Raw genomic sequence first — 9,737 nt, 5'->3', positions numbered from 1 at the left:
TGCTTTTCTTGGAATTTTAACATGCATTAAGGCTTATTAAAATGTCCACTTGTACAGTCCTGCTGCTGTCCTGCATGTTTCCCCATCCTCTTTATGGCATGTAGTGTGTTCCAGCTGCATGTGCTGTCTGGTAAAGCCCTGAAGAGACCAGGAGTGCAGTTAAAGCCTGTGTTTCAGAGTTATTAAAGTTTACTGCACACAATGTTTTAATTAGCCTCACATGTTCTAGACCAGAGCTGAGGGATCAAGACTAATGGTTGTTTGTTTATAGGAAGTGTATTGAGAGACTTTTAAGTCATTAAAGGTGCCGTGTGGAGGATTTAGCTGGATCTGCTTACACAGAGAGGATATTCCAAAATAAGTTTAGTCTGTAATCTGCGGTGAGTCATGTGTTTTGGAGCTGAGGCCTTGATTTGAGAATATTCCATTGTTGGCTAGAGGTCTCAGTTCTATTACGGTAATTATTGACACAATTTAAATTTTTCATACAGTAAATTTAAAAATGGGTATAAAATATGCACAAACCCTACATAAATCTTCACAAAGATTTCAGAAACAAGAATAATTCACGTCAGATACAACCCAGACATTAAATAAATAATTATAACTATAAGGCCAGTATTCCATTTCAGAAACATTTTTATTATTCCGTCACAATAAAAACTGCAATTATTGCAATATAAAGTGAGTGGCATCAGCGCAGACATCCAGTACATTCAAAACACTCATTTAAACACTATTATAAACCGGTAAAAAAAAAAAGTACAAAAACACATACCGACTAAAGAACTGCACATTATATTTATACAACATTAACAGCTACACGGCATTTCATGTGTCCTCCCAGGTTCATACTCTGATGGACGACACAAATAAATTAAAACATTGAGAAAACACATACTGCATTTGGTGCATCAAACATTGTTCAGATATTTAAAACCTTTCCTTTGTCATTCGTTTAAAAGCCGATTCTTTGGAGTGCTGTGAAAAGGTTCGATGCACATTTGGAAAACATGCTAAAGGTGCACAATGATGATCCCTGCTTACAGGTCAGGTCTGTGAAGAGGCGAAGTAAAAGTAAAGCACAGCAAAATAGTGCCAGTAACATAGAGTGCACCTTACTTACACCGTACAACTTGCTATGCTAAATTAAGCATGTTATAATTGTTTTTCCTTCTCAATTACCCACTTCAAGTTGTATTTAGAGTGTTTTTTGATAGTAGCTTAATTCTTCTGCATTCACTAGATCAAAGTCCATGTTTTCACAGACTTTGATACACGGCCGCTGCTCTTTACACTTGGTGCTTAGTTGTTTTTTCTTAATGGAGCAGTGTTGCATAGCTATTGTGGCTCACAATCATAACTGTGGATATTTGTAAAAGGAAGTCAGTGAACTTGTTTCGCTTTAGTTTTTTTAAAATGTCCAAAATAAAAATAAATGATCCACGGCTGTCATAGATTATAACTATATAGCAGACAAAGGCATAATATGTCTTTAAAAACTGATGATACTGTATTTTGGCCATTTCATGTAGTTGCACATTTACTTCAGTGCTCAGTAAATCTCAAAAAACATCTTAAATACAAAGTATACTATAACATACAAGTTTTTCCACTTAATATGCACACTGTCACAAACAATGTTCATAAAATGTTGCCAAAGCTTAGTAGGGATATGTGGAAATGGAAATGTAGATGATGAAGATGCTCTGGTAGCTGATGCGTCCCTGTGGTGAGATGGTCGTGGCTTGAACTCTGAGCCTCACTTGCCCCGGTCTGTCCAGAGTACGCAGCGTGAAGATAATTCCTCTCCCTGATTCGTCCCTGATGCCAAAAACTCTGCCCCCCATGGGCCCGCTCTCGGTCTCCTGCTCCAGTATGGTGAAAGCGGTGCGGTCCTGGAGGATGCCAGACTCAGAAAAGGCTGATAACCGCACCACGTTGTGATTGGCTGGTATTCCGGATGGAAGAGTGAGAAGCTTGTACTGCAGACGCTGAGGGGGCCCTTCTGTGGAGCAGTCATGTGTGCAGGGCCTGTAGCACGTCCTGGAAGATGAACACAAATGTATTTTTATTGAACTAAGTTGTGTTTATTTTTGTCAAGAACGGTGTCATCACAGTTCAACCACTCAAACTGTCTGGTCCCAAGTCCTAAGACTAAATATGAATGCTACATTAATGTGCAAATCATTAAATATCCACATTATGTAACAAACTCAGAAAGAAAGCCTGAACAGAAATCAGCTAGAATACAGTTAAGATACAAAGTTAAGAGGTGGTGAGGTTAGCAGAAGATGCTGAGATGTAGGAATGAATTCATCTGAGAAACAGATGTTTTTTGAAACAAACATTTGTTTGTTTTGGCAACCTTTTGGCAAAAGGGAGGCAACATTTGTCCTTCAACCTTTGTTGTGCAATAAAAACAACTAGTGAATAGTATGTTATTATCTCTAACAAGGTTTTTTGACATACCCTGGACTTCCTCCCCTCTGGTAGGCTGCTGGGCATGGTGTATCTACGCATTGATATCCTCCTCTGGTATTAAAGCACATCTGGTTGTGGTCACACTGAATGCCTTGCTCTAAACACTCGTCAATGTCTAGAGGTAGAAAATTGTTTTAGATTTTAGAATTGGCAAGATCATTAATCATTAAATATTGAGGTGAAGTCGTTCTTTACCTTTACAAGTCCTGCCATTGGGTAAAAGCTTGTAACCAGGTGGACAAAGACATTGGAAGCTGCCGATGGTGTTGCGACACTCATGCTGACATGGTTTTCTGAGGCACTCGTCAACATCTGTAAGCAGAGGAAAATAACACAATTTATAATGAGAATGGTCGAAGAGTTACAAAGCATTTGTAATACTTACCGACGCAAGTCCCATCCCTGTAGGTGTGTCCCACCGGGCAGCTCTGCCTGGTGATGCGGGACACCCCTGTGGACCTGGACAGGATGGGCCTGCCAACCGATGACACCAGCTGTGGTCTAAGCCTTGCCCGCACTCTGGTCCCATTTGTATAAGTGTGTGCTCTCTCAAGTCCTGCACAAGAGCGGCCGTCCCCCAGCAGGACCGTCCCAGGAGGGCACAGGCACCTGAAGCTGCCTGGCACATTACGGCACTGATAGGCACACAGGTTTGGAGTCTGAATGCATTCATCAATATCTGAAAACAATAACACAAATGAGTTAATTGATATAGAACTACCATTACTACCACTACTACTAGAACACATTTTTGAACAAAACGTTGTATTTGTAGTAGAGGTTTAGTGTAGTACAACCTTTGCACCAGTTACATTTACAGTTTACACAACTTTTTACAATGCCGTGTATGTCTTACCAAGGCAAGGCTGGCCGACCCCCTGTGATCTGTAACCACGTGGGCACACACAGCCATATCCTCCAATTGTGTTCCTGCAGATCTGAGTGTAGCGACACATGTGGCTTCCATCCTGACACTCGTCAATATCTACAAACATAAACATAAGCTCATGTTAATTTTTTACAGAGAATTTATTTGTATACATTGACAAATTCTACAAATATTTCACTAACCTACGCAGGCCCCATTCTCAGCGGTGGTCATCCCAGAAGGACAACTGTCAAAGCACTGGTAGCCGCCCTCAGTGTTTCGGCACTGCTGGTGAGCTGGGCAAACATTCCTCATGCATTCATTTACATCTGATTGTTGCAACAAAAAAAAGCATTAAGATGACATTACATTTCCTTGTGTGATGTCTGACTAACCAAGGCAGCGATGTCCGGACGGCTGATATCCAGGATGGCAGACGCAGCGATATGAGCCAAGACTATTCACACACTGGTGCTGGCATGGAGAGAGGGCAGACTCCTGGCACTCATCAACATCTAAGACACAAACAATGGAACAAGAAGTAGCAGAGTTGCACAATTGTTATTCTGCTTAACAGTGAGTCAGGAATAGCCTCAAGAAGTACTTGCCTTCGCAGCTTGCCCCGGTGAGACTGGGCTTGAATCCTGGTCCACATTTGGCTTGGCAGCGGTAAGTGCCCACGGTGTTAACACACTGCTGGTTGAAATGGCACATGTGGGAGCCCTGAGCACACTCATCAATGTCTGAACATGAAACCAGACAGACAGAACTCATAAATATTACCGTAAGCAATTAATCTTGTACTTTTTTAACATGTAGTTGTATTAGATAGTAGTAGGTATAAATATTCACCTTGACATGTGTTGGTCTCTGTAGAGATGGTGAATCCTGAAGGACATGCACAAGTAAAGCCTCCCATGATATTGTTACATGAATGTGAGCAGGGCGACTGCAGGGCACATTCGTCCTCATCTAAAGTGAAATCACATATAGTTAAAATGACCATTTGAGTTCTAAGAGGTGTCTGTAACTTGGGAAATCAAATGCATAAAGTAATACTGCACACCGGCACAGAAGGATGCCTGGTCGATGGTAAATCCTTTGGGGCAGGCTTCTCCATTCCCTTCTATAGAGTAAAAATTGGTAATTATGTTTCTGTTTGATTGGGTGATCGCAAAATATATGCAATGAAAAAAAATCTTGGACCTGGTATGAGTAGGTTTGCGTTCATACGAAAGTCCAGTGTTAGAGTAAACATATTATAGACACTATTGAGCTCAGACACTTTCAGCAGCTGTAGGAGTGGGCCTTGGCGTTCCTCTGGGCCCTCATAAATAATTGTATGGTTACAGCGCAGCACCAAGGCATTTCCCCCCCTTTGGTGGGTTTGGGACGACCAAGAGTACAGCTGCCCTTGGCCTGTCTGCACATAGGACTCATCAAACTCCTGCAAGACACAAGCCAGATTAGAGGGTACAACATCAAGGCTCTCATAGAAATCCAAATGGAGCCATTTACAGACCTGCAGGTTCACGTGTGAGGACAACAGAGGAGGGATATATCCATTAATTACTATATCAATCAGTAAAACGCCTTCAGGATCAACACCTCTGGCAACATGGGTCAAACGGAGAATCTCTCCTGTAAAAGAGAGGGTAGTGCCATCTTCTGGTCATTTTGCAAACTGCAACTGTTGAATAATTTGCCTTTATATAAAGGTTATAACATATTTTCTGCAGGTTTATATTACAATTAGGAAAGAGACACTACAAACCACTAATAACTGCAAACTAAAATGTGTCCACGTATACAATTATCTCACCGGTCTCAAATTCCAGTTGTGACTCCTGTCTGAATTGCCCTTGAGTGAAAGAGTATCCATTCTGCGTTCCTCCATTTTGTAACACCGTGGTCCAGTAAATGGGAGCGAACACAGAAACTAACACTCGCAGCAAAGGACCTGCCACAAAGTAACGTCAGCAAAATGAACAGAGCATTTAGTTTAGACCGTACACAGAACCAATACTAACCGATACTAGGAGGGATGTTTTCCAGACGGGCCTGAATGCTGCTGCTCTCCTCATCCTCATGGTCTGTGATGTTAGCCTCCAGGAAGGACACGCCAAACTCCCGATCGTTTACCATCCCGATCAGGCTACCTCTGGTCTTACGAGGGCTCTCACCTAAAATCAGACTTTCATTATTTTTGTCTTATGTTTAAAAATACCACATATCACCCATCTGCTAAATAGTACCTGGACACAGACCAACTTGACATTTCCTCGAGTCTAAACTGGAACCACTGCAGGACCTGCCTCCATTTGCGGGCTCAGGGTTGTTGCAGAGTCGCATTCGTTCTTGAAATCCTTGTCCACATGTGCTGGTGCATGGTCCCCACTCCTCCCAGTTAGAGTAGCCTCCATTTACTGATGGAGAGGAAGACAGATTTCAAATAAATGATCCTGTATCTTGTGAATCAGAGACTATGTCAAATCTCAATATAGATAAATATGTGACTTACTTTGAACTTTGAGTGAAATAGTCCTTTCAGCAGTTCCGGCTTCACTCTCAGCCACACACTGGTACTCTCCTTCATCTGCAGCCTGTCAGTTAACAAGACAGCTCTGTGTTATCGAGTGTAGTACTAGTGTATTCTAGAGCTGCAACTACTCACAAAAATCAATGATAGCTTTCAAAACATTCTATGCAATCTTTGTACATTTCTTAGCAGATCAAAGTAGTGATTTGCAATGTCTTTTTTTTTTACACTATCAGAACAATCAAGAGTGATTGTTTGTGAGTAACAGCAGCAGTTACAGACTAAACAAGGTTAAAGGAAAAGGAAAAAGAGACTGGAACAATCTGTCTCTTGTCTGCTCCTAACGCTGTTTACTATTCTGACTGAGCTGACTCAAATTTGATTTAGAGAGATAAGATAAGATATTCCTTTATTATCTCTCTAAGACGATCAGCAAACAGGACTTGGAAGGGAAGTTTAAATATGGATGGGAAGTTTAAATATATGATTTAAATATTGACTTGCGAAAACTTAAAAACATATTAATTGAACAAAATTACTTAAAATGAATTAGTAAAAAAGACATATTTACAGTGATACTGTAAATGACCAAGGATCCGTTGAGAAGTCTCTGTATGCGTAATGAGCGGAGCAGTGGCTTTGTGTCCCTCAGCCAGCGCAGGACTGGGCTGGGGTCTCCATGAACGGGACAGTCCAGCAGCGCAGAGCCGCCCTGGACCACTGTCTGAGTCATACGAGCCTCACCCTTTAGCACTGGGGGTTCTGAAAGACAGCAGTAATGTAGAAAAAGCACTCCAATACTGAACTAGTAGTATATCATATAAATGACATGGTACATACCCCTAATACGGACAAATGAGAGAGCCCGAATGGAGCCCACAGTGTTCTCTGCTACACACACATAGGTCCCGGCATCTTTCATTGTCACATTTCTGATAAACAATGAGCTCCTGCCTGCTTCGTCTACGTTGTCTGAGGAGGATAAAGGTAAATCTAATTAAAAGTTCAATTACAGATGAATGAATATGCAAAAAACAGATCAAACACCTGTGATGGGACTGTTGTTGACGGTCCAGGAGATGACAGGTGCAGGCGTGCCCTGAGCGTGGCAGGACAGAGTCAGGTTGTGGCCCTTGTTCAGGTTCATGTCTCCTGGGAGCTCCTTAAAGGCTGGCCTCATATTGACGGACAGGCGCACATCCTGTCTCACCGAACCTGCTACATTGGTAGCCACACATGTGAACACGCCAGCGTCCCTGAGCTGTAAAGAAAATATTTCATTTAAAAGGTTTCTTTAAATCATACCATATTGTGAAATGTTACAACGTTTAAATAGGCTTTCTGAACTGCTAATAAAACACACACAAAAAAACAACAACAACAACTACAACAATTATTTTTTATACTAATTTATACGTATATCGTGTGAAAAGGTTATTTTGAAGTGCCAGCTGCCTTACCTCTGCCCGCTCAATAATCAGCTCTCCGGATCGGAGGACAGTGAATTTGCCAGGACGAATGGGGACAATGGTGCCATCTTTTTCCCATGAAACTCTGGGCTCGGGTGAGCCTTGGGCAGCACAGGGCAGCAGTGCCTGAAATCCTTGAATTACTGATAGATCTGTCTGAGCAGGAGCGATCACTGGGGGCACTGCAAAGACAAGAAATCTTTATTTTTTGCTTGACATTTTGCTATTGAGTTACTGAAGACGAAACAAACCTTGAATAATCAGCCTAATGTCATGGCTAACTCTGCCGGCAATATTTTTGGCAGTGCAGGAATAGAGGCCGGCATCACTGCGCTGGGTAGAGGTAATATATAAGGTACCATTTGCAAAAATACGGATGTGAGCCCCATCTACCACAGGCCTCCTCTCTTTCTGCCACGAGACTTCAGGCTGAGGCTGCCCGTCAGCTACACACTCCAGACTAATTGGCTGGCCAAGCACAGCACTGTACTCCACACGGGGCACACTCAGCACCGGAGGAACTGGAAAACATGGTATTCATTTATTTTAACATAACAGGCATAAATGCAAATATATGTGTGATTGTGCTGCTTGTAGGCAAGGAAACCCCAAGTGTCAGGGTTGGTTAGGCTGCCGAGACGAAAGCACGGTACACGCTGAATACTAATTATCTGGTTTATTTTGTAGAGCTAACCTTGAAGGACTAGTTTTGTTCGGCCCACGGCGAGCCCAGCTTCATTCTTAGCCAGGCACTGGTAGGTCCCTGCGTCACCAAGTGTAACGCGGGAGAACTTCAGAGCTCCATTTGTCAGCACTGCCAGTCTATGACCTGTGATACAGTTGGTTAATTTATATTTTGTATTGTTAAAACACTGTGAATTGGCACAGATTTTTTTTTAAGTACCTGCTGCAATGGGCACACCCTCCCTTTGCCAAGTGATAGAGGGTCTGGGGAAACCATAAGCCTCGCATGGTACAACTGTTCCATGATTCAGAACCACTTGCACTTCTTCTGCCATCGGCCTGATCTCTGGGGGCTCTGAATGCACAGACATGGAGTATAGTGTTATATTCACGTGGGAAATATTTATGGCAGTAATCACCCCTCAGTAACACGGCTCACCCTGGACAATGAGAGAGATGTGCTTGTGTGCCACTCCAGCAGGGTTTCGGGCTGAACAAGTGTATCTGCCAGCATGACTTGGTGTGGCAGACATTATCTCCAGTACACCTGGCAATCATATTTATTGTTGTTATTTTATACACAATTCATGGTTTTCGAGGTCGTAGTAAAATAAAACTGACCTGTTGGTAGAATTCGATGACTTCCTGCCCTGGGGCCTAGTTTAGATCCAGCTTTAGTCCAGGTGACAGTGGGCGGCGGCTGTCCTTGTACATTACAAGGCAGCACAACAGGAGATAGTTTTACTGCTGTGATTGTAGTGATGTCATCCTCAATAGATGGAGGGACTGTGAAACATGGAAAAGGTTGAATGACTTAAAATGTTTAGCTATTTGATTGAACAATTTACCTTGTAGAATGACCTCAGTGACTTTTCTCTCCTCCCCAGCTTCATTGACAGCAGTGCACTCAAAGTACCCCTCATCCCCATCGGTTGGAGACAAGATAACCAAAGAGCCAGAGTTGAGTAACCTGAACCGACAAAAGACCTTTCATTTGTATATATTTAGGCATTTAATTATACTCTAAATTGTAGCTCTAGTGCTGTGTGTACCTGTATTGGTCAGGATGCTGGCTGATATCCAGTGGAGTACCGTTCCTCTTCCAGGACACTTTAGGGGGCGGTATACCAGTGGTCTCACAGCTCAGCACAGCTCGGACTCCTGTGGTTGCTGTTACATTAAATGGTCCGGGGTTGATTGATGGCCCAACTAATAAGAAAAAAATAATTTCCTCAACACAAATACACAATTCATAATTCATTTAATGTTTTATTAATCTTACCAAACACTTTCAAATCGATTCCTCTGTGGTCTGAGCCTGCCTGGTTAGATACAGTGCAGAAGTAGCGTCCAGAGTCACTTATCTGGACTTTATGTACACGCAAGGATCCTTGTGGTGACTGAGAGAACCTACAGGATAAAAATGATCAATGTCAATAGTCCTTCATTGTCTTTTATTGTATTGAGTATAAAACTTACTTTGCATTGTTCTGAGGCAGAGGAAAGCCACCTTTTCTCCACGTGACAGTGGGACTAGAGTCACCTTGAACCTCACATGGCAGAAGGGCATCCTGATCTGCATGTGCAGTCACTACTGAGATGCCCTCCTTTATTACTGGAGGTGCTGTAATCAGTTATGTGAAAGTTACATTTTAAATTGTGGCGGATGATTCAATGCATTAAATTAAAATGA

The 9,737-nt window shown here is 42.3% G+C and overlaps 1 protein-coding gene across 1 annotated transcript in view; it reads right to left on the bottom strand.

The window, feature by feature from the left end:
* Positions 1–621: 621 nt before the first annotated feature.
* Positions 622–9,737, bottom strand: part of hmcn2 (hemicentin 2) — a 35,213-nt gene continuing 26,097 nt past the window's right edge. Inside the window, exons 53-81 of the mRNA XM_072461954.1 lie at positions 9,524–9,668; positions 9,327–9,454; positions 9,097–9,253; positions 8,893–9,014; positions 8,666–8,830; positions 8,484–8,591; positions 8,265–8,399; positions 8,055–8,189; positions 7,612–7,881; positions 7,352–7,542; positions 6,939–7,152; positions 6,732–6,863; positions 6,463–6,653; positions 5,874–5,955; positions 5,608–5,778; positions 5,383–5,535; positions 5,175–5,312; positions 4,875–4,993; positions 4,559–4,799; positions 4,419–4,478; positions 4,205–4,324; positions 3,961–4,095; positions 3,748–3,867; positions 3,556–3,681; positions 3,341–3,469; positions 2,870–3,163; positions 2,680–2,796; positions 2,473–2,599; positions 622–2,046 (exon numbers count right to left, since the gene is read on the bottom strand). Of these exons, the coding sequence (XP_072318055.1) occupies positions 1,665–2,046; positions 2,473–2,599; positions 2,680–2,796; positions 2,870–3,163; positions 3,341–3,469; positions 3,556–3,681; positions 3,748–3,867; positions 3,961–4,095; positions 4,205–4,324; positions 4,419–4,478; positions 4,559–4,799; positions 4,875–4,993; positions 5,175–5,312; positions 5,383–5,535; positions 5,608–5,778; positions 5,874–5,955; positions 6,463–6,653; positions 6,732–6,863; positions 6,939–7,152; positions 7,352–7,542; positions 7,612–7,881; positions 8,055–8,189; positions 8,265–8,399; positions 8,484–8,591; positions 8,666–8,830; positions 8,893–9,014; positions 9,097–9,253; positions 9,327–9,454; positions 9,524–9,668 (4,607 nt within the window). The 3' untranslated portion in view covers positions 622–1,664. The remainder of the gene's footprint in view (positions 2,047–2,472; positions 2,600–2,679; positions 2,797–2,869; positions 3,164–3,340; positions 3,470–3,555; positions 3,682–3,747; positions 3,868–3,960; positions 4,096–4,204; positions 4,325–4,418; positions 4,479–4,558; positions 4,800–4,874; positions 4,994–5,174; positions 5,313–5,382; positions 5,536–5,607; positions 5,779–5,873; positions 5,956–6,462; positions 6,654–6,731; positions 6,864–6,938; positions 7,153–7,351; positions 7,543–7,611; positions 7,882–8,054; positions 8,190–8,264; positions 8,400–8,483; positions 8,592–8,665; positions 8,831–8,892; positions 9,015–9,096; positions 9,254–9,326; positions 9,455–9,523; positions 9,669–9,737) is intronic.

This window comes from Eucyclogobius newberryi, unplaced genomic scaffold (assembly GCF_026437365.1).
Source record: "Eucyclogobius newberryi isolate DKJ021-1_F unplaced genomic scaffold, fEucNew1.0.hap1 SCAF_359, whole genome shotgun sequence".
NCBI lineage: Eukaryota > Metazoa > Chordata > Actinopteri > Gobiiformes > Gobiidae > Eucyclogobius > Eucyclogobius newberryi.
Note: the sequence above shows the minus strand (reverse complement) of the source record. Positions and strands in the feature narration are given on the sequence as shown.